The sequence below is a fragment of the Rhinolophus hipposideros genome, assembly GCF_964194185.1.
Source record: "Rhinolophus hipposideros genome assembly, chromosome: 15".
Classification (NCBI taxonomy): domain Eukaryota; kingdom Metazoa; phylum Chordata; class Mammalia; order Chiroptera; family Rhinolophidae; genus Rhinolophus; species Rhinolophus hipposideros.
This window is the reverse complement of record NC_138061.1, coordinates 15,104,482-15,129,671: the sequence shown is the minus strand read 5'-3', so window position 1 is coordinate 15,129,671 and position 25,190 is coordinate 15,104,482. Positions and strand designations below refer to the sequence as shown.

At 35.3% G+C, this 25,190-nt stretch overlaps 1 protein-coding gene across 4 annotated transcripts in view; it reads left to right on the top strand.

The window, feature by feature from the left end:
- The window catches only part of VTI1A (vesicle transport through interaction with t-SNAREs 1A), a 332,570-nt gene that overhangs the window by 84,342 nt on the left and 223,038 nt on the right, over window positions 1–25,190 (top strand). For all 4 annotated transcript variants that reach the window (XM_081073987.1, XM_081073988.1, XM_081073986.1 and 1 more), the window contains one exon: window positions 2,069–2,153. In XM_081073987.1, the coding sequence (XP_080930113.1) occupies window positions 2,069–2,153 (85 nt within the window). The remainder of the gene's footprint in view (window positions 1–2,068; window positions 2,154–25,190) is intronic.

Here is a 25,190-nt window from a genome sequence, read left to right as displayed (position 1 = left end):
TTTTTTTTTTTTAAGCTACAGTAGCTAAATGTTTTAATTTAAGGACTAAAAATCTTTGTTCTGTTGTTTGGGGTTAAAATTCAGATTACTCTTGATTTCACAAATCTCATATCTTTTTAGAGAATCACCAATTTGAAATGAAGTCTTTTGTTAAGATAGAAAACAGTATTCAGAGACTGGAAGAGTAAACCTTACTCCCAAAACCTGCATGTAGGGAGAATTAGGAGTAAGAAAGCTATTTTTGACAAGCTGAGTAAAGTATTTAATTTTATTTAAAAATCATCATTAATGCCAAACATACAGAGCTCCCTGTGCTTTTCTTTTTCTCAATTACAGTCTTTAGTGATTTTGCGCTTCCATGATACAAGCTTTCCCTTCTTTCCTCCCTTTTATTTATTTAGTTTAGTGTTGTTGTTTTGTCAGAGGGAGGGGCAGTTTTTCTCTTAATTTCTCCACCATATATTAGACAACTCTATTAATTATTATAGACTGTTGTTGCAGCTTTCCTGACCTTCACATCAGGTTTTATCTCTCTGTTCGAAATGCATTGTTTTAATGATTCTTCACCCCCTCCCCCCCAGCCCTTCCCCCCAAAAAATATTTCAAGGAAAGCTTTGATGTGGCTTTAGCTGCCTGCAACGTCTGGCCGCATCTCAGATGTGTCACCTATGCCGGGAGGGAATAAGGAAATCACGTTTTGAATGGTAATGATAACATACTAATCACTTCCTTTCTTTGAAGATGGAAGCGAGATATTCTGTCAGCATCCCTGGCTGCTAGAGCTCGGAGGCACTGGTCTAGGTGTATTAGCTTAAGTGTGCATGTCAATACAGCTTGCATCTCCAAGATCCATGGGGGCTCATTAGAGCAAGGTAGATCGTTTCGCTCGACAGCCACTCAGATAATATGTGTGGCACCTCCTTTTTTATTATTATTAGAAAGCATTTCTTCTATTTTAAATGACATCTGTCAACAACACAAAGTTGTAGGAGTTGTGGTTGCAATATTTCTTTCTTTTTGACCAGATACCAAAACTGATCTGCGGGACAAAGGTACTAATTTATACACCTACATGTATGCATATACACATACACAAATATACACATGCATATATTCATGTATTTCTAAGTATCCAGACATACATGCATACACACACACGCACGCATGCACATATTCTTACCCATTCATAGCCATGATTAGCTTGCAGATCTGTTTGCCAACCTGAATAGATCTAGTAGGATCTATTGGTTAAAATAGATGGTAGGATGCTTATGGTTAAAAAAAAAACCTCAATGTAGAAAACGAAGTTTAGAAGCTGAGAATTTGGGGAAAATCCTCTCATTCTCCAATCAAATATAAAAGAGTGCATATAATTATTATAATATTAGTTAACAGTCCTCAAACACTACATGTCAAAAGTTTACCTTCAATCTAGTGCATAAATCCACAATTTTGTACATCTATGTGCATGGAGAACATGTACCTCTTTTCTTCGTACTTGCCCAGAGTTGTCTTAACCTAGAACTGCTGTTTAGTATTCTGTTGTGGTAGCCTACGTTATTCTCTATGGCATTTTGCCACACATCCAAAATTGAGGGACATTCTCTTAAAAATAAAGTTCCTGTTTAAAAAATACTATCACAGAAAGTAAAGGAACAAATGAGTTTTTTTTAAATGACTGCATTTTATAAAAAAATAAATACAAAATAAGGATCATAGATATATGCAAATATCTCATAACATCTACCTCTGCTGAAACAGGAAAGAGCCAGTTAGCTCTGGTCTTAGTACATTTCTCGGTGTTTTGGAGTAAGACTTATTGTGGCCACATACAACATGAATCTGCCTTTTAAAACAAAAAAAGCGATGATCGACACACAATTGATTGGAAATCTGTCCATTGTAGTGGTTCTTATAAAGGAAGATTTGCTAAAAATTATCTATAATGGGTTGTGACTCCCCCCCACCCTGAAATGTTAGAGCATACAAAAGCATTATTATTATTTTTTTATGGCAAAAAAAGAACATTGTAGACGGCCGTCTGATTTTTCCCCTTTTTCTTTTTCAGAGGGCACATCTGCTCGATAACACAGAGAGGCTGGAAAGGTCATCTCGGAGACTAGAGTCTGGATACCAAATAGCAGTAGAAACCGGTAAGAATTCTGAGAGTGAGCAAATTGTCTTGCTTATGCACAGCAGTCTTCACAACACATGACATTTCAGGGTAACTTCAAAGGAGTAGCAGAGACAGCAGCCCGAGATGTGGTTTACATATTGGGGAGACAATTGGGAGCTTATTTGCGCTTATCTTTTTTCAAGTTAAAAGGCATGACATCTACTGAAAACAGTTCCTGAGGTTTAAAAGTATACATCTGAAAAGAGATGGAATACTTTGTCTAAATTCTACATTTGTCTTAATATGCAGTTACATGTTGTCAGTTTACCCACCCGCAATGATTGCTAGCACACAGTGCAGTCTCCAGTTGTTTGCTCCATTATGTTTATTCACATAGGTAAAAATTAACATTTTAATCAGTCTAAATGATGTAAACTAGGGGCAAAGAAGTAATAATCCCCAGTTTACCTTGCTTGTTTGTCCTGGTGTTGGAAATGATTTCCAATGATCGTATATATTTTTTTAAATCATAAACAGAGCCTATAATCAGATATTTAAAAAAATGATAGTAAGCGGCAAGGCTAATAATACTCATGATAATCTTATTAGCATTAGTTTCTACTGTCCAAACTTTTCATTTGAATTAACACTAGTTATAATTTTCAGAAAACACAGCCCTCATTTGACATCTAAGACTCATCTACTTAAAATACACAAGCTTTTTCGTTATAAATGTTTCGTGCAATGACGGTTTGTTTTTAGATGGTAAATAAATATCCATTAACCTCTTTGTAGTCATCAGATTCTTATTATTTGCTATCTTTTTGTTCTCTTTTGTAAAGTATAATCTATATATAGTCTGTTTAACATATTTTGGGTAGTTCTTTCCCTCAAAAATATATGGTTAACAACATTTCCATCATTTTTTAAATTTAATGACACAAGAAAATGTTTATTTTGAAAGAACAGGTATAATGAAAATAATTCCAAATTTATTTTGTGAATGGCCAGTGTTTTTTCTTGCCCTGGGTTCATGGCTATTCTATATTGGCTGGCTTATGTGAAGAATTCTAAGAAGCTGAATAGGAAGAATACAGATGGCATCAGTGTTACATTAATGGAGAGAAAACTAAAGAAAACCATAGACCTTCCAGATTTTTTTGGTAGTATAGGCAGCCCTTCTTTCTGAGGTTATTGATGAATTGGTTTTCAGCCTTGATTGGTATAAAAGCCAGCTTTAATTTGTTCTTTTTGTCCCTGGGCTCACCTTTAGAAGTGGCTGTCCTTGTACAAATGTGAACAAAGCAGAGAGCCCTGAACACGAGGTCAGAAAACCAAGCTCGGGTTCTAGCTCCTGTCTGTATGACCTTGAGCAAGTCACATAACCTCTCTGAGTCTCAGTGTGTTCTTCAATGAAATGGAAATACTATTGCCTGCCTTAGAAAATTCCCAAGAAATAATGGCATATCTGAAAATGTTTTAGGCACCATAAAACACTATAAAAATATAATGTGTGGTCATTTGATGAGATACAGGCATTTATTGTTGTCTCACAGAAAACCATTTTATTGTGATGGAAATTTGTATGTATGAAAGGGATTTTTAAAAGTGTTGCTTTGCTGTAATGCTATACCAGTCGAACGTGATCATCATCGAGGAACCTTCTTTGACAGAACAGCCCATTGGTGAGCCTCTTTCACATAGGACTAGGTTAGGAATAGTCTCACTGCGATACCCATCAGAGAGTTTGATATGGCTGATTGGGCTACCTTTTCTCTTGCACGATACCCTTCACGTAGCTCTCTCCCCACACTGAAGGAAGTCATCAAAAAACTTCACAGATACTGGACGATCTTGCATTTATCAAGGTTATAAAACTGAATGAGACTTGATTGTTTTTCCTTTCGGTGCGTGCTAAAATATACCATCCACACCAACCTGTCTGTCCAATCAACATGGAAAATGTCAATGTAAGAGTGGCCCAAAAACCAACCTTAGTCTTCTTGGACTTTTTAGTAGAATACAATGGTAGGTTAACTATAAAGTTCTATAAAATTAGGTAGCTATTTGTCATGTAAAGCTTGGGAACTTCTTACAGGTGACAAAACTGAGTCTGGGAGGAGTAAGGCTGGGCTCTGTGAAGGTGAAGACCGATGTGACACACGTAGCCTCTGCCTAGATAGGAGTCATCTCGATAGTGCCGTGGATGAGCATGGAAGTGGATGGAGAACTGAGAAAGCAGGCATAACGCATTTTGGTTGCCCTGGCATCTTCCTAAAGTAATGCGGGGTGGAGGGACGTAATTGTGATGGGCACCACATTGCTTGTACATTTTCTGCTTCCCTGTGTAGCCCTCAGCCTCATCATCTCTAATCAATCAGCAGCTCTGTGTTTGGATTATGATGTAAGTTTTTGATGCTAATAATTTTGTTATAGTTGCAGTACAAGAAGAGCATCTTTCAAAAGGAAAAGCTTTTAGCACTTATTGGTTTCTTCTTCTTCTTAAAAACTATGAAATTCAAGGAGAAGATGGGGCAGAGTTAGTATAACTTGTGAGAGAGCACAGAAGAGAGAAATGGATTCCAGCTATTGGTTAAGAACGAGTTCTAGACCACAGCAAGTTTTCATGAGTCTACAGCAAAATGAGATCTTTAAAAAAGGAGAAAGTAGTGACTTTCTTATAAAGCAATTTTTATTAGTTTAAAGGGCTACGCTTTTTCTAAGATCATGTTTTTTCCTATTTGGGGGTGATAAAAGAAAGGAGAGTTTTATGATATAAGACAGAAATAATAGGTAGAAGTTACTTATTTATTTTTTTCTCTACGTGAAAAATGACAAAATTGGCAGCCCTAATTTGGGCCCCCAATATGTTTTTTGATATTTTATTTGTCTATAGATCGAGGAACTATTGTCTATGTGCTGAATTGGAGAAAGGCAGAACCACCCCCTTTTCTGACCCTGTCATTAAACAGCTGTGTGATTTTGAGAAATCACTTTACCTCTCTGTACAAGTTCTTTTATTTGCAAAATAGAAAAACCTGGCACCCGATTCTACGTATCACATAAGATTGTCAGAAAGTAAAATGAGGTCATATATATTCAAGTGCTTAGAAAGTAAAGAGCTCTCTGTAAAAGTCATAATTTTTGTACCTTACCATCAGCAAAAGTGGTTATCTTTCAGAATTATTGGCAAAAGATTTCAACAAAAATCTGTAAACTTTTCTGTTCATGAACTTGGTGACCATTATTGGCAAATATCATAAAAGAAAATTTGTTTTTTATATAAAATCAACTATATGTAGAATAGAATAGAAAGCATTTGATTTTGACCACTAGTGTCTTCCTAGCAAATAATGAAATTCATCTTCCAAAATTATTGAGTCATTTCTGACATTTTCAAAAGTGATTTTGTCAAATTGGCAGTTATTGTCTCTTTAAGAATAGCTAGTCAGCAGAGGGATACATGTCCAGAAAACACTTGGTCTGAGAAAAAGTATTAATACATGATCATTTCTAAGTGCCATTTACACCTGAATATATATTGAGTTAATACCAATCAAATTTCTGTCTTGGATCCCTTCATATTTGATAAAATTCATGAAGTTGCAAGTTAATTGAATAGCTCCATTTAGAAAAGAAGGGACATATGGAAGAATATATGACATTAAACTAAAGAGCTGATGCTAGGACATTTCAAAGACCAACATCAAGTGGGACAATTATCAGACTCATTAACAAAACTTCCTTGTGAGTGACCATCAAAGACCAAATTCTATGCTGCTTGTAGAAGCCATTGGCTTAATCCAGTTTGGTATTTCTTATAAGTTCTTGTCCTAGAATCTGTGGTTAGAAGGTGACTCTCCCTTTTATTAGTTATTACTAAAGATATGACTCTTAGCTGTGTGGAGATATCTACTTTGTTTGGGGTCAGGGACTTAATATTTAAAACTCTGGGTCATCTGTTTTTTATTCTGTAATTATGATTCTTTTTCTCTGAAGTAAATTCCCCATAGTACAATAGGTACAAAACTAATGGAAGCAGTATGATTAACAAAAGAAATAGGCTGAAAGAGAAATTATGCAAGGGCAGAAATGGAAGGCTCACTCTCTCCTTTCAACACGTACACAGGTGTTTTAAGACACTCAAGGCTGCTCTATCCTATACCCTACATGGGTCCAGTGCACCTGGCAGTACATCTCTGGAACCTTGAGAGCGTTTGTCTACAGTTAGTAGGGTCACATCTTCGAATAGTCATTTACGCCATATACTCCCCTGGTCCTCCCATCCCTGAGTATCCAAACCTTATGAGTTGGGACCCTTTTCTCAGCAGTCATCTCAGGCCACCCAGCTCTGATGTTCCATTTGGTCACTGATCTCTACAGCAAGGTGTGATACTTCCACCAGCCTTCCCGCGGTGAAGAAGAGGAGCTCCATCTTTCACCCAGGTCCTGCAGGTTCCCCACCCCAGATAGTGACTGGACAGAGGTAGAAATAATACATTGTTTAGTGAACACTTGATATGGGCCACACACGGTTCTCAGTACTCTGCATTCATCACGTAATTGTCACCAAACCCCCATGCCATGATTGCTCTTTTCTCATGTTGTGGATGAGAAAACAAGGTACAGAGGATTTAAGTAATTTGCCCACTCTTATAATCCAGGTAGGAACTAGTACAGCCGGACCATCTGATTCCATGCTCTTAACCAGTGGGTCACCCAAAAATGAATGGATCCCACCTATCCAGGTTTTCCAAAGTGATCTGTTGTGGTCAAAATATGTCATGTTCTTACATCTATTAATTTCCTTTTCACATAATTTATTCAAAAACAAAGTATTGAATATTGTGTGCCATGTGTTGAGGGTACACTAGTAAATAAGACAGCCAAGGTCCCTGTTCTCAGGCAGATTATGTATGAGGGCAGGGAACGGGGCAGGATGAGATGTCTTTTTAAATGATTACATACATGAACAAGATCATTTCAGATAATGGGAAATGATGAGTATTAAGGAGTAACTGATAAAGGCTACCTTAGATTGGCTAGTCAGGAAACACCTCCCAGGGAAGTGCTTGCTGAGCTCTCTTACAGTGCAAACATGCCATCAATAAGCAAATTGGGGGCAGATGATTCCAAGAGAGAAGAACAACCCAGGGCTCTGAAATGAGAAGCTGTTTAGGGTGTTCAAGAAACAGAAAGAATACCAGTATGGCTGGAGTGAAGTGAGCAAGGGGGCGCAGCATAGAATTAGATTAGAGCCGAATAGCGCACAGGTTGTGTTGGAGCCCTAGGGCATTGGAAGGGGTCTGAACTTGTCTCGAAGTAGGGTGTGACGTGATTGGAGGGCAGGCAAGTTCCTGAACTGAATTGTGGAGGACAGGGATTGTAGGGGTGGAATGGCAAAGGAGTGGAAACAGGAGATGTTACAGGAAATATATTATAGTAATCCAAGATTTGATCCTTTTACTCGTTGAAATGAGTAAACGAGGGATTTGATGGTGAAAGTGCAGAGAAATTATTTTAAGAGGCATTCCGGAGCAAGGAGCTTGAAATTATTAATTTCCTTAACAATTGGCATAAGACCCCAAAGATTCCTCCTTAAGTATATCTACAAACAAATGGGGACAAAAAGTTCTTGTACCTTTACACAGACAACAGGTAATGGACACCTGTAATTATAAATCTGACCTTAAAACCTAGTTTATGATAATACACTCTCTCTCTTCTTTTTATTTTGTGAAAAAATGTAAGTCCTACTCTCTTGGCAAATTTCATTATATAATGCAATATTAGCAACTAGTCACCCTGTTTACATTAGATCTTCAGATCTTACTTATCCTGTTGTTGAAAGTCTGTGCTCTTTTACCAAACTTTGTCCCCTTTTACAAATATTTTTTTTAAATAAAATTATGAATTTTACTTTAATTTCAATATTTCAATGGTATATTATAGTTATCTAATTTTAAATTGCAGACATTTACCATATTAGGAACATACTTTCACAGGCCAGATTAGTTTTGCTTTTTATGATTACATCATCAAAATTTGAATTCATTAGACCTAATAGCCAGAGAAACATATGGTGCACTTTTTTTTTCTTGTGGAAAACAAGTAATTCTTAGAACTGTAGCATTTGCATGAGAATGAGATCATTTATATACACCACTGCTTCTCTTTCTACTTTGCCTATCTCTTTAGGGGAAAAGCAATCAATAGTGGTATCAGCTTATATTTTTAAAAATCAAACAAAATGTGTTTCATGTTCAGAACTTTTTAAAGAATCTGAACAAATGCATTTAAAATATGAGGTGGCTTCCTTTATATCTTTAATTGTCTCAAAGTCTTGGCTGAAATACCAATGGAGTTTTCCTGAGCCTTTCTTGACGTTATATGCAGATTATGGTATAAAACCATGATACTGCAGCTCTATCACATTCTATCTTTTGGTTCTTTCAACTCACATTATTATTATTATTATTATTATTATTATTATTATTATTATTTTAATCAGCTCACTATAGAACTCGTTTACAAATTTGAATCAGTTTCAGAAGTATCTATTGAGACAAAGTTTTTATCAAACTCAAAGCCAGTTGTTTTCCTTATCATGTCAGGAGTTTTTCCCATGGTTAGTGACATTTTCTTATACTTTTGCTTTCTCCTCCTCATGATTATTAATCTCTTCTTCTCCATCTTATTTTTCCCCTTGATTCTCCTCTTGAGAAATATTAGTGTCATTATGTACAATGTAATAGCATGATTCAAAAATACAAGTCCTTTAATGTATTAATTTATCATTTATAGAAAAGTTTAATGGGTAAAACAATGCACAATGACAGACACTAATGCATAAAACTATTTTTGAAGTTGTAAGCTGGCTTGGAACTGAGCTGACATCTCCTGCAGGAAATAAATATAAGAAAGTTGTGGGTTTTTTTTTTTTTCCCTCCACTTACTGGTAAGTCATTTATAAGTCTCCTGGGAAAATAGACCCAACGAGTATTAATTGTATGTTCCTTGTTCTTAGAACTGGTATCAGTTTGTAGAAGACTAAATTTCTGATTCTGTAATAATATTAGTGGGACTAACTATTAGAAGACTAAATTTCTGATTCTGTAATATTATGTGAAAGAAGGTAAATATTTTATTTCACGTATTCAACAAGAGCTTTCATTGAGCTCTTCTGAGTATTAAATGCTTCAGGGATGCAGAGCGAGAATAACCAGATATCCCAGTATCTGTGTAGCAAATGTTATGTCTATAAACACTTCAGATTTTTAACTCAAGTAATTTTGTTTAGGCACAGTTTAGAATTCCAAAAGGCACTGCCGTGTCCATAGTATGGCAACAATAACACATTAACTCTTTTTGTTGTTCTACAATATAGGAACAGAAAATGAGATTATACAGTTGGGTTGATTTTAACTATCTATTTTATCCAAGTCTAAGTATTTTAGAGAAAATATTTTTCTTTAGAAATGGTAAACTTTTGACAGAAAAAGATATCTTTAGAAAAAAATTTCTCCATTCATTATTTTCGGTGGTGGAGAGTGTGGTTATACTTTCCAAAAAAAAGATGTCTCTGCTGAAATATGCATTGTTTTTAATGCTGAGAATTAGTTGACCAAGTCCTACAAGTTTTTAAAAGTCTACCCAGAGGTAAAATAATCATTTTTAATGTGTAGCTATCACCTACTTTATGATTACAATCCTATTTAAGTCTTACATCTCAAAAAGCTGTGCTTCTGCTCTGAAAAGAACAGAGGAGATTGTCATTTGGGTGAAGCTCTTAAAGAATGTTTTCAAGTTGTGCCTAAATTTACTTTGTGAGGTTCTCTGAGGTATATGTGCCCTTGGCAGTGGTAAGAAAAGGATGTCTTTTAAACCTTATTTGGAGAACCTTCTCCTTAGGTGGTCCAAGTGAATTCATAGGGTCATTTTTAATCCTTGCTCCGTTAAAAAGTATTATACTCATTTTTAAAGGTGTCTTACCCCATAATGACTCTCACTTTTCCAGTTGGTTTGTAAGACACACGTGAAGCCATTCTTACTTTGTTGCATCTCTGTGAGGCGAGAAAAAGAATGACGACCAAAGCAGATCACTAGAATGCCAATTTACTTTCAAATATTACAGTGAAGGACGGTTAAGCTTATGACCTTGTTGCTCTGTGCTTATATAACTTTCCTTGGGAATTTTTTTAATCAGGTTTATTTTCCCTTTGAGTCTGATTTCTAGTGCCCAGAAGTTTTCTTTTCAACAGTGTTTATGTATTTAACAGAGTTTTCTGAGGTGGATACTACAGAATTTTCACAGCATGGGTTCGGGGGGCTAAGACTTTGTATACGACTTATATCAAGTGGAAAAGTTGATGGACGGGAGCTTTAAAAATGCCTTTTTTGTGTGTGCTCTACATTTGAAGCTTTCGTCTGTGTTTCCTGTTGGGCTACAGTGTTTTCCATCGTTGCCATCAGAGAACAAAGTCAACATTAAAAAATAATTTTGTATTGAAGAATATGTTTTTCCAAGTAAAGTCATTATCAAAGAGACTGTCATGGTGGGTCATCATTCATGTGTAGCACTGTGTTGCCCTTTTGCATCTTGAGATATAAACTCTAAGTCATAGTTAAATAAATATCTATTTATTTAGAGAGAGGAAGAATGCACCTTAAAGCCAGACGAGGCAAAAAGCTTTTGCAGACTGACCCTTTGGAGGAAAAATAAGCATGTTTTGGGGTAATCCTACCATTATCCTCCATGTTGGTAATCCCAACACAATCAGTCGTCCAAGGTACTGGTGCACATTAAAAGGTTAACATTTATGTCACCATAAAATGCACCTTTAAAACGGAGCTAATTTTCTTTCTTTCCATTTTCAATGCTGTTTGCCACACATGACACTTGAATAAAGCACAGTGGAACCTGAACATTTACTCAGAAAACAAATATTGGATCCCAAGAAATTAGAATGAGAATTCATTAGTCTGGGACTGGGCTAAGTTGATCTCTGAAATGGCAAGAAAAATACTGCCTTAAACTAATATCATTAGCAAGATTTGAATTTGGGAGTCAGGTAGGGGAATCTTTCTTTTGTCTGTCATGCCAGTATTTATGATCCTGAAAGGGATCAAAGATATAATGTAATTTAGAAAGGAACAGACCGTCTCTGTCCTAGGCACTTAGAATATAAAGTTCCTTTAATAAGTTGGAATATCTTGGCAAAATATCTGTTGGGGAAATATATACCTGTAAGTCCCCATAATATACATAATTAGTGTTTCTGAAGTGGGGGGAGGAAGGAATTAAGTCTGTTTCATTGTGTCAGGGCAAGACTCAGAAGAGATGGGCCTTATGGAAATAGAGGGGAAAGAAGAGGAAGTCGGAAGCTATGAGCAAGGACAGGCTCTGGAGCAAATGCTTATGAGAATTTCTAGAGTGTGTCCTATGGACTATCTAATGTTCATCTTTGTTATTAAGTATGCCTGAAAGTGCTAGCATGTATTTTAAAAACTTTTTCCCTCAAATTTTTATTAGAGTAACCTCCCCAATTAACCTATCCACTTTAATAGTCAGATGTGGAATTCTTTTATGGAATACATGGTGGACGTTTTTAATGCTTTAAATTATATAAACTTCGGTCAATTTTAACCTTGTAATATGTGCTGAAAGTAATAACTCTAATATTAGAAATAACATTGTATAATCTGCTTTGAAAATTTCAGGCTCCTTTTACATCTGTCACCTCATTGTATCCATCAATAAATTAGCTTATTTGAAATGAAAATTATTTGTTTGGACTGAGTAGAATGATACCCTGACTACTTCCCCCAATGCCATCAATTTTCAGCAACCAGGAGGGCTATTAAATTTTACTTGGTTTCATGAGGAGTCAGTATTTTTTGTTTCCCCTTCTCATTAGCACATCTGTGAATTCTCTATAATGTTCAATGTTCTGTGCAGAGCTGTTATTTAAACAAGCAAACAAACAAACAAACCTCTGTCATAAGAAGGCTGCACAAATTTAAAGGCTGCACCAATTTTTCTCACTGGCGTTAGCGTAGGACCTTTACAAAGTCATCTAAATTTTTCAAGTAGGTGAGTTAAAGAGATTGACTGGAGTGACTTTGTTAATATAAAAAGGAGACCTTTTTTTTTAAACACTATGACTCTAAAAGGTAAGGATGAAGATGGACCAAATATCTTATTGCCTCACTGATATTGTCTGCCAGCTGTGAATTTTCTTACTACAATGAATCCCCTCATTTTTATTGCTGTGTACAAGGTACAGTGTTTCATTTTTCTTCCTACTCGGGCTTCCTGTAGAATGCACACCCCATATAGTTCTTTAAATTCATACTGTTGTGAGAACAAGTCAGTCTTTCTCTTCTCTCCTTTGTTAACTGTAAACCTCGTGGAGGAACAGTTCTTTCTTGCCCTCCGTGAGTTGCTGGACTCTGTGCAAATTAAACACTGTAAGATTATCAGCAGGTTACAAAGGTGGAGTGTATCTTTCTCTTTGGCATTTTTGTATAACGTCTTGATCTGGAAAATGCTAACCAATTCAAGCGAACTAATCGCCTCACACCCACCCCTTGTAAATTGAACTCCATGTCTACCACATAAAAAGTAGGGAGAATGCATGTACAATTTTTGCTCTCCTTTGAGGATTAACAAAAAAAGTTACACATATAAAATGCATAGGAATTATTTTTTAATCCAAGTGCCAAGTCAGGTCACCTGTCTTTCACCTGCAGTGAAGCAAAATGGAACATGCGTGGAGCTTTGTAACTAGACATAACCGAGTTCAAGTCTTGGTTCTGCCAGTCAATAACTGGGAGACCTTGGGCAAATTCCTCAGTCTTTCCAAATCTTCTCTCCCTAATGTATAAAAAATTTTGCAGGTCTTTTCTATAGGCGTTGTTGTAACCTGCTGATAATCTTAAAGTGCTTAACTTGAGTAGAATCCAGTCAAATAAGGTAAATTATATAAAACTCCCACCCCATATTAAGTCCATTGTGGTGGTCAAAGTTAGTTTCCATTTGTACTACTTTGTATAATAACACTCACTAGCTGCTATGACAAATAAACCCCAAATAGCCCAGTGGCTTGAGGAAGTAAAGTTTATTTCTCATTTTGGAACAGTTCAATGCAAGTGTTCCTGTTGAGCAGACAGCCTTCCATGTGGTGATTCAGAAATCCAGGTCTCTCCTGCTTTGTGGTTCTGCCCTGCTCTGAGGCTTGGCATCCTTTACATGTAGCCAGTGACCAGGCAAAGAGAGAATGGAGAAGGCACACCCACTTTTAAAGCCCCAAAGGCGGCAAGTGACACACTGATTCCACATGGGTTTCACTGGCAAGAGCTAGGTGCATGGTGCCACCTAGATGAAAAGGTGCTAGGACATGTAGTTTCAACTGGACAACCACTTTCTAATCACAGCTTTCCAGTAAATAAGAGAAATAACAAGTGTAGATGGGCAGTTTATCCTCCTCTGCCATGCTGTTTATTTCTTGCCCACTTCACTGCCTCAGAATCCATCAATTAAAACCCTGGCTAGTGACCATATAATGGGGAGTGGTGAAAGAGTAGATGGCTTACGGGTCCGGTCAGTGGTTGTAATTTTCTATAATTTAGGACAAGTGAAAGTTTCTCATCTATGCTCTATTAATAGATACATTAAAGAGTCAATATCGTTTGCTTTCTTCTGTACCAAGCATTTATCTTCTGTACCAAGCATTATTATTCACTTCTCAAATTTATATTCCTTAAATCTGTAACAAAAGATAATTCTGCTGCATGTGTTTTCATCTCAGTGTTGATAATAAATACAAGTCAGCAAATTTATTTATACCATTTCTAAAGTATATGCTTAAAGAACATTGCAAGCTGTCGCAGCCAAGAGGAACCTAAGGAGATGTAGTGACTAAATGTAATGTGGTATCCTGAAACATTAGACAAAAACTAAGGAAATATGAATACAGTATGGACTTTAGTTAACAATAAGTATCAATATTGGTTTATTAAGTGTGACAAATATACCATCATAATGTAAGATGCTAATAACAGGGAAACTGTGTGTTAAGCATATGGGAACTCTTGGGGCTATTACAATTTTTCTGTAAATCTAAAACTGTTCTAAAATAAGTTTGTTTTTTAAAAAGTACACTGCAATCACAGTACTCTTCATATTTATTGAACACCCCTAGTATAATATTGTCACTGCTGCAGACCTGGCCTCTTGTTTATAACTTTATCACTATAAATAATTATGCTTTTCCTACAGTACCTAACAGGACCTGTGTCTATTTAAAGCATCTTGCCCAGGTTTTGGTACTAGGAAATGCTCTAGGAATGCTTGCTGCCTGTTTCTTGTCTCTCCCTCCTTCAGTGCTTCTGTTAGGTTGGTGCAAAGTAATTGCGGTTTTTGCAATTAGTTTTAATCTTTCAAACCGCAATTACTTTTGCACCAACCTAATAGTAGTTCTAAAACAATAATATGAATTTCTATTTGGCTATAAAAAGGATCAGGCTAATAAATCACAAAATTGTAGGACTCCAGGAAATAATTGATATACAATTATATGGGGACATGGATCCAACATTCATGTGGTCCATTGCCATATGCTGTCTTCAAGGTGAGCAACAATGAGGAGGCCATTTTACTTATCAGAAGAACGATAGTCAATAGTCAATATTTCTTTTTCAGTCTAGAAAGATACAACAGCCTATATGATGATGATAGAAATGGTTTTGTAAGAATATTGACACTATAGATAATATTTTGCTCTTCTAAATCTCCCAAAATGTTATTATTTAATTTTAAAATTAAAGAAGAATTTGCTCTGTATTTAAAAATGCCTAAAATCTACCGAGGTGGGGGTGGTGCCAAAAAAGTGTATACACATGACTTGTATTCATCTTTTGTTATTGATGTATATTGAGTATTACAATTTTAACACAGTTTTTTCCTTCTTAAAATGTGTGCCCATTTTTTGGCACCGTCTATATTTTGAAAGATTATTTCACATCATAATCTCTCAAACACATACAATGAGAGAGGGAGAGAGAGAGAGAGAGAGAGAGAGAGAGAGAGAGAGAGAGAGAGAGAGAGATTCAATACCATGAAGAGACAAAACACTTGTAAAAACATAATTTTCAATTATTTTTGTTTCTCCTTATGTATCTGCCCAAATTGCATACTACTACCAGGATACTACTATTGTATACTACTCTCTAAAGGTCAATGCCCTCAAACATTCTATAGTAACAGACTTTTAAAACTTTATGTTTTTCACTTCCTTGGCCTCCTTTTTTGGAGTATTCTAACATCATTATAACTTTTCCCAATTTCTCCAAACACTATTGTACCCATTTCAGCAATATTTATATGTGAAAGGAAATGGAAATTCGAATCCAGATTTGGTGACCCTTGAGATCTTGTATTGATCTTAGTAGGTATTAACTTTTTAGATCAATAAGAGCTGTTATTGACCTCAAAGAAAAATCGATATCTGCTTGTTAATTTGCAGCTTGAAAATGTTATACATTTTGTTCTTCATTATTACCTTACTTATTTCAGCTCTTTAAGGGAAAATGTCTTTACCATTTCTACCAAGAGATCATAATGTCAGAACATTTTTAGTTTTGGTGTTTAAGGAGATAAACATTAAACATGGTAATCATTCATGAGTAGTTCATTTTAGTTTCTTACACAATTACAACTGGCTGAGATTCATGCTGCTCAGGAAAGTGAAATATACTTAATTATATTTTATTCAATATAGTCTTTTAACATTTGAGAAACAATCTTAAATAATCTATAGCTCATAGCAGAAATGTGCTGGCATATATACGTGGAAAATAAAACAAGTTAAATTGAACATAAGTGGTCTAAAAGCAATTAATAGTGTTTTCCGCTTTTCCATGTAGAAATGAAAAAAGTCAGTGCGGACGAATGTTCAGCCTGTACTTTTTATGTGGATAAACATTAAAAGCTTTTGGGTAAGGACTTCTTGTGTGGGTTTGAATTTTAGAGACCTGTACTTCTGGAGTTTTATTAAGTGTTTAAGTTTTAAGTATTGGTAGAGAAGTGGCTTTTCACATCATCCTTGTTTTGTATATTAACATGGAAATGTCAAGTTTTGCATAACTGGAAATGTCTCAGAATTGCCTATTGCTGAAATTCAAATGTCAGAACAATACTTCTGCACATATATGACTCTGATATTTCAACTCTTAAAAACCTCATAAATGATTCAGTATCACGTTTGGCCTTGTTATAAAATAACTTTAGAAGGAGGCAGTGCAATTTAAATCTGGTTTAGGAAGTGGTAGTCTCATTCAGTCCAGGAATAAAGCACTAATCTCTCAACCCATTAGTGGTCATTCATCTCTTTTTGAAAATATGTAACCATTTTGGTGAAGAATTTGAGTTTTAATGAGGATTCTTTCAGTATTTTCCACCATTGCAAAAATGAAGCTATTTCATTTTTGAGCAACAGGACTGGCCTATATCTTACCCTGGTTACTGATGTTAGTTCCTTGTCATGGAGTCCTCAATATTTTTTAAAAAGCTGTCTTTTTTCAAGAGATGAGTGCTTTCTAGGACATAAATGCTAAATAAAGGCCAATGGCCTATAGAAATAGACCTTCTGCTATTAATTTACTCTTCCGAAGTTTGCACAGCATCTATACATTTAAAATTTTAAATTTCAGAGCTGCGATGAGCCTTAGAGGTGTAAAGCCTGACATTTTTGTCTTACAAAGAACCCTGAATCTTGATGCGTAGTCCCTATTTATTGCTATTTGGTTTAATTTTTTTATTTAAAAATCTCAAATATTATTGTCCATTACTGCTATATTAATAGTTTGAAATACAATACCTTTACTAGCCCCCAATTTTTATATTAAGTATTTCCTTTTTTATGGAAAAAATGCTTACCCCAGGGGAACTTTATCACTTAGAAAGGCTTATTTTCATACATGTTCCTGTAACCTACTTTACTTCTTTTTCTAGGATACAAGTTATGACAATTAAAATAGGCCAACATTTCAATATGATAAAATTAATATGTTTGGGGTCTTACTATTCCAGAAATAAAAAATGCCATTAGGGTCATAGCTTGGAGTGTGTACCTCGGCATGTTTCATTTTTCCTCTGCTAGGAGATTAGTGGAAAATAAGCTCTGTAAATTAAATTTTATTGCAAAATTATCTTCCAATGTTCAGCAGTGAAGATAATATCGAGTGATAAGGCTGGAGTGGGTTTTGTATAGAGCAATTACAGCATGAAGACTACAATCTGAGTAAAAAACATTGTTCAAGATTTCCTATAATCTGTAAAAAACTTCATTTTGGGGATATGTTTAAAATTGTCTCGTTTTATAGAGGTGATTATAATACATAAGGTATAGTATTTCAATTTGAAAGCAGCATTGCCAAATTGTTTTAATGACCACTTATATATGGCAAGAGGTATAAATTTATATATATTTTTTTTCATACTTGGAAAATTGTTGTCATTTCAAAAAGTCTCCCCACTATTGGAGTTCTTTTTGTAAATCTTGCTTTGTCTAGTGTGCCCATCCCTCTCCTCAGATAACTGCACATGAAAATTAAGATCAAAATGTCCACTGTGTATTATATTCTCACTAAGGCACCTATAAAGAGAGACTTCTATTCCAAACCTTCATTGTGTAGTGGAAGAAGTGTGTCATTCCTTAATGGCTTTGTTTACACCTCAACTCTTGAGTTTGGCCTTTACATAGCAATTACAAACAGATAAGAACAAAGACATTATTCTTGAACTATGTGGAAAATACAATTAAACTCGAAGAAGAAAATATGTGTATGTGCACATGTGAGTACACCACACTCTAAAAGAACTAAATAATAGTTCAGAAGACGTTACTTTTTACTTCATACTGGGAGCTTGGAAAAGATAGCTTATTGGTTCAATGTACATAAATACTTATCGTGGACTTATCAGGTAACCGTTACTTTAAGCAATTCACCTAGCTAAATTGACTCTAATTCCATCATGAATGAAGACTATGGAGGTTTAGCGAGATGAAAATAGCCCATTAAGAAGTGATGTGAACCAGTTTTGAGAAGCAGAATCCGAGACGTGGCCTGCGAGGGTTTGGCTAGGAAAAGTTCACTCAGTGCTGGGCATATACCAGCTCCACAGGCCCCAACTTTCTTAGTGAAGAGATAAGCTGATTAGGTCTTGTCAATCAAAGGTGCCCATATCTCCATTGAGAGACACACTCAATTTTTCTTTAAGCATTGAAGCAGGCAACAAAGAGAGACGTGTGGCATGCATCTCGACGGTTGTCACCATGCAGGGTGCAAGGGTCCTGTGATGAGGCAATGACTGTATTAAAGAGTACATCAATTTGTTTTAAAGTGTTTTGATTTTTTATGGTGGCATTAAGAGAGAGAACATTGTGGTTGCAGCTTTACTAGAAAGCAAAGAGTTCTAGAAGAAGAAAAAAAAAGCGTTTCTTTGAAGCCTACCAGGGCTTTGAATCTTGCTGTGCCAATGGGCGCTTAAGTGCTCCCGTAACGGGCGACCTCAGACCACCATCAGCTTCGGAACTACCTTCCTCTCCAAATTATTCATTTAGAGGAATAGGGGGTGGGGATGTTTAAATTGAGCTAAGCGATATCAGTGTTTATGGACCACAAGTTTTTATTTTTGTAAACGACTGAATATTGTGGATGAACATAAAACATACGTTGGTTATACTGACATAAGCCTCAATCAGTTGTAAGAAGCAGAGATACTTCCAAATGTTTCCCGAGTACAGATTCGCAACATTGCTCCCTTTAATTGTTGTATACACAATAAGGAATGCCTTGACTTATATATCTGGAAGATAAACCCGACTATGAAATCTGGGCTGTCAAAATGGAATTCTGTAGTTCTTCAGCTGGAGACCTCATCATCTAGTCACCATTGAGAGAAAGGTAGAGTGATGGTGGAGGGGAAAACGTTGCCTTTTTTTCTTCCTATCTGAAGTTTGTTCACTGCAGGCCTCCTTCCCACTTCAAATGCAACAACAGAAAGGAGCCCTTCCTCTTCTGCCCTCTCCCCACGTGCACCCCCACTGCTGCAATCCTGCACAACCATGTTGCCACAGTGGATTATCTCTTTATCAGCTATTCTTCCTTCATTCTATCCATTTCCCACTAACCAATCAGGCAGCCATCTTAGGAAAGACGAGTGCTTATATCAGTAAAATGTGAATTCTGTACCCACCAATTCACCTAGCCATTCTAGATGTCGCTTGTCACAGAACAGAAAGGAATTCATGCTCCCCAGACTTGGATACCGTTATTGGGTCCTATGAGAAAAACAAAAATTTCAGAAGATGAAGACAGAATTAGTTAGTCCTAGTGTCTGAAATGGCAAAGGCATTCCATTTTGCACAGTTGATTAGCCAGAGGGGACACACTGAGAAGTAGGTGTGTGTGCCATGCACATGTGTGTGAATGTGTCTAGCTTTTGGGACATGTGAGATAGTAATAACCAGTTTGTCACTGGTTCTCTGCTGACCCAGACGTGGGTAATTGCACTGATGACTCTTCCAAAGGTGTATGTTCAAAAGATGAGGGTCACCTTAGAAATAGGTGTACTTGACTATATACAGATTTTCTATTCAGGATTCTTTGCGTTAAGATATTTTATTACTGCATTTATCCTAATCTCAATAAGGTCTTCAGCATACTCACTCATTTTTTATAAGAAAAAGTTCACATTCAACTTTGCAGAAATACCTTTTAAAAAATATACATCGATATGTTCACATGTTGGATGTGCGTATCTCTATTCTATGTAAGGAACTTGGCTAAGCTCCTTCTCATTGTTTAGGTTTCTAGCTTAAGGTTAGTTTTTCAGAGAACACTCTCCTGAATTACAAACAGATCAGAACAAAGACATTATTCTTGAACTATGTGGAAAATACAAGTATTTTCCTGACGATTCCATTTAAAGCGGCTTTTCTCTTGTATCTTGTCAGGACCCTCCCTCATAGCATTGATTGTCACCAAGGATAATCCGTAACTTGATTTTCGCTTGCCTTCTCCAGAAGAATGTAAGCTTCCTGAGGGGGCATTTTGTTGAATGAATGAAAGAAGTGGAAGCTCTATTCCTTTATTACAAAGAAAAGTGCTTATTCCCAAAAGTTTCCCACTATCCTTTAGTATTACAATAATGATAGCCATTTCCCAGACCACTTGTTAGGATGGTCTGTTAGCTGTCGCTTTTTGACATTTTAGGATTTGGCTTTATCTGTCTCTCATTGTGTTGGAATTCTTAGTACATTCAAGTGGTTCTCTGATAAACACAATTTCATGTGTATGTTTTTTTAAGAATATTACATTTTACTCAGCTAAGTGATAATTAAGAAAAGTATATTCTACTTTGCTAGTTCACCATGGGGCTGGTGTATACTCGTTAAAAAGCATTTAATGGTAAAGATTTTAAGCCAATAATGAGTCTGGATTCTCTTTTTAATTTACTGCATACTGTAGTTGTTGAGCTTTGTTTTTCTCTACCAATTTCCAATCATAATTTCATAAGTTTACTTTGGTAATTGTTTCTAGGTTATAAAATTAATAGTGAAAGTTAGAGTGCTGTATAATAATTTTGCCTTATCATGAGTTGGGTATAAATTTTGTCACTGAAATCCTGAAACAAGGAGTACGGTAAGAAATGGTTGAAGTAAGAGGCATTAGTTAATAGTGGCTTTGTCATTGTGTAAACCTCAGTACTCCACTTTATTATATGATGAGTAAAGCACGTAACCATTTCTTAATTGTTGTATAAGAATACAACAACTAAATTATTCAACATTAAGCTGCAATCATCTTCAGTTCCTAGCAATGATTTTGGAAAATTATTATTTTTTTAAATATAGAAGCTAAACTCAAAAGGGAATAAGATATTTTGACATGATTCTCTGATCACTGATCACTGAAAAGTTCTATTTGAATAATACAGAGAATTATACACTGAAATAGATCATGCTTAGAATCTGCATTTGAAACAGCATTCTTGAAAAAACGTCTTTAAAGAATGAATTTAGGGATACACTATAAATGTATTGAAGATATTACAAACTAAAGACTGCTATCGATTATTTCCACCTCAAAAATATTTTCCATCAGTAAAGAAGTACTTTTTTGAGTTGCTTGGATCATTAACATTCCACCCCAATATTTAAACAATCTATCATTGAGCTGTCTTTATAATGTACCATAATTTACTAATTCCACTCGATGTTCTTAGCCTCTGAGACACTACTTTTTTATTTCATAAAGGCAGAAAGAATATTCTGAGTCATTTGATAAACTTCTCTTCAGGAAAAAACAAATTTTTCTATAAGTAATGTCAAATGCTTATTTTTTCTGCTTCTCAAATGACCTTTCATGTAATTGTCATACAGAATATTCCTGATTTATCATGAGTTAACTGACGAAATTTATGACACTGAAGGTTTAAAGTTTCATCATTAAACTACCAAAATTTAAAAGCAATGCTATTTCATTATTTAAAAACAATCCTTTTTTTTTTTCATATTCTCCCTTGAGGCATTAGTATTTGTTCAAGAATTAGAGGGCCATGATGTTCTGTTTCTTTATGTTTACCTTACAATTCTGCTTGACAATTTTTATTTCTGAAGATAAGTATGAAGTGTGAGTATATTTAGAATAATTGAGTCAATATTACCTCAGTTTCATTTTCTTTTAGGATGTTATATTTGCCTAAGTAACAAATACCAGGTAACTTCCAGAATTGGAAGTGTTTAAAAAACAGTTTTATCTTTTAATATGTGTGTGTGTGACTATATATAATAGATTTTCTTTTATAACAACATCTAAGTGGCTCTTGATTCAGATAGTTTTATCATAGCAATCACATGTTGTCGGGAGCTCTTTTGTATCATTAATAATAACTAAAACACAATCGTTTTTTTGAGGGAGAAAAAGAGAGAAGAGGGAAAAGGTGGAATTTGAAAAGGGGGGGATTGGTTCCTTTTCCTTCCCTGAGGCTGAACTGTTTATCACTCTATCCTCATTCGATAAAAGTGAATTTTATAATAAAATTTTCCCTAATCGGGCACTGTCAGTGGAGGTGTCTTATCGCTGAGAGGAAAATGACACCGATCCTATCGGAAAACAGAAACAATGTCACCATGTTCCCAATCACAGCTCTTCAGCCCCCATATCTACCTTCTCCACAAACACCAAGCAGTGCTTTTTTCATAAGAACATCAAAACCCAGCAAAGTCATTAAAATTGCACCCGCGTAGAGTTGCAGGGACCAGCCGCACTCGCGCAAAATGGGATGTGGGAAAACAGACTTTCTAAATGTGCTAATTCCATTGTCACGTGTTTACGGCTTAATTTTAATCAGTTAAAAAAGCCACACATTGCAATAAATTGGCATTATCTTCTGTGACACCAGAAGACACAGTTGGTTCAAGGATTTAGAGGGTCACTGGCAACAGTATATAGTATTACAGACAAAGTATTTTTACGCTTGAACTACGGTAGCTAAGGTACAATCCCCAGTTAAGACTGCAAACAAAGACTATAACCCGTATTGCACTAAGTTCAACTTGCAGACCACCTTCCTCCTTGGTGGATTTTGTATGCAAAACAAAGAATTTGGAGAATTTTTTAAAGAGTAATTTATTCATCATATAAAAAAATGTTAAAATAGCCTTTCAGTGCGGCAGCCTTATTGCATACTTGGCAATAGACCAAATGGTCTTTCCATAGGTCCTCTCTGTACCCTTGTTTTCCAGTCCTGATGTTTCATTGACTGTGTTTACATTGACCATTCGACTTGGGAGCCTAAACAAAGATACATTAACACGCTTGAGGAAATGCAAACAGAAAATAGTGTCATTGACAATTGTTGAAGGCCAACAATGAAAGACTGTCTCTAATGGTCTTAATTTATTAACGTCAAATTAGCACCAATATAGTTGTACACAATTAAGTTCAGAAATGGTTGAAGTAGAAACTACTGGCAAATTTAATTTTAATTTGTTTCATGGGGTTCTTTTTAGGATATACATATCTCTGTTTCAAAGCAGAATAATCCCTTGGACATCGACTGGCTATTCTGCATAAGAATATCTGTGAATCGTTTTTGGACAAAAAGATTTATTTTCCATGGCAAGGTATAAAATACCACTTTGGTTCTCCAATTTAATATTTTAGCTTTGTAAATTGTCAAGACATTTACAATATAGTTTTAAAACATTAGACACCATAGAGTTGGTGTTGTTTTTTTTTAATCCTAAAGTGATTAAAATATCTACTAAAATGTTGAAAATTGTCAAACCTCTGTGGTTTGTGAAATAACAGTGAGTGGGGGGGAAAAAATCTCAATTTCATCCTGAAACTAGTTTGTTTTCTTTTTTAATTGACAAATCTGACCTTGAGGGAGGAAAACAGTAAATGTAACCACAACTTTTATGGAATGAAAAGAGCTCTTGAAATTAAATCATTTGGCAGTGACTGAAAAAAATAAACATTTGAGTGTCTTTTGTTTTAATTTTGTTCAACACTTTGTTGATTTCTATATACCAAAAGCAATAGAAAGAAAACGTGAGGTAATAGTGAACCAAATAGAAATTATTTTTCAGTGCATTGTGCTTGTCTTCACTATTTTAGTTTTCTATAGTCAATGTCAAATTGATCAGACCTCTGCTGTGTGATGGAAGTACTTTAAAAAAATAATAATCTCATATTGTGAATTTAAAACGGTTATGTTGTAGTGTCACTAAAACAGTTTATTTCTGATTACACTCGCTTTGCCACAGAGGTTGTCTGTATTATTGCACTTCTCTATGTTTAAACAGCTTGAGTAAATTTACAGGGTCACTTTTTTTTCTTTTTTTAAATAATGAGAAGAAGAATGAGTGCAAATTTTGAACACAGTTCTTTTCTCTGTTGGGATTAGCAGCCAGCTCTGCATGACAGGAGAAAAGTTGAGGATATATAGAAAGGACTTCCCTATATGATGGCTCTTGGCTTTTTAAAGGGGACACACACACACACACACACACACACACACACACACACAAAAACACCCAGAAAAGTTAACTGTGTACATAAGAATGCTGGCTTTCGTTACATGTTTAAAAAATGGTTGCATTGGTTTTGCTCAGGCTCTACTAGTAGCTGCGGATCTTTGTTAATGATTCTTTTTTTTTTTTCTTTTTTGAGGAGATGGGCTAGTTTAAATTTTCAAATATGCATACATATTTTTTCCTCATTGTATGTTAATTTAAAAATATGTGGGGATCATTATGTGTAGGCTTAAAGAAAAACAGCCCCCCCCCATATTTGACTGAAGACTCAGAATGTGTTGATTGAAGGAGATTTATAGAAGGAAATGTATTTATCAAGTTCATACATGAGGTAGTAGAACAGGTTTTATTTAGCCTTCCTATCACCATAAAACAATGGGCTTCTGTTTAATTAACCTAACACAATTGTTAAATTGCAATAATGTTTCTGATTTAACATTTGTAATATAGGTATTTAGTGTCTTTGGGGGAAAGACTATTTTAAAGAGATTGCAAATCAGTGTCCTCTATTAACCTGAGAGGAAACAGCTATTAAAATACTAAGTCAGCCACAAAGCACGATCCTTCTTTGGATTTTTGGTAGTGGAGGAAATAGAAAAAAGTCAAATTTCTTCAGACATTATTTAAAACCAATTAAAAACTGTAATGCATCATGTTTAATGACAGTCATTTTTATTTACGTTATTTAGATTTACTCTCAATTTATTTTAAATAGTTTCGCAAAAAGCAGTGAAAGTCATGATACAACAGAAACGGCATTCTTTCATGTGTACTTCTTATTTTTCAAAACCATATTATAATGTTAAGCCCTTTTCATAACTTAAACAGCTGACAGTACTTCACACATCAGTTAATGTTGTATTATACTTTTCTACACATAGGCTGCGCCATTGAGCCACTGGTCAAAGAAATATTTCTTGTGCTGCGAATAGTGCAGGGAAATGGAGAGTAAATGGAAATGAAAA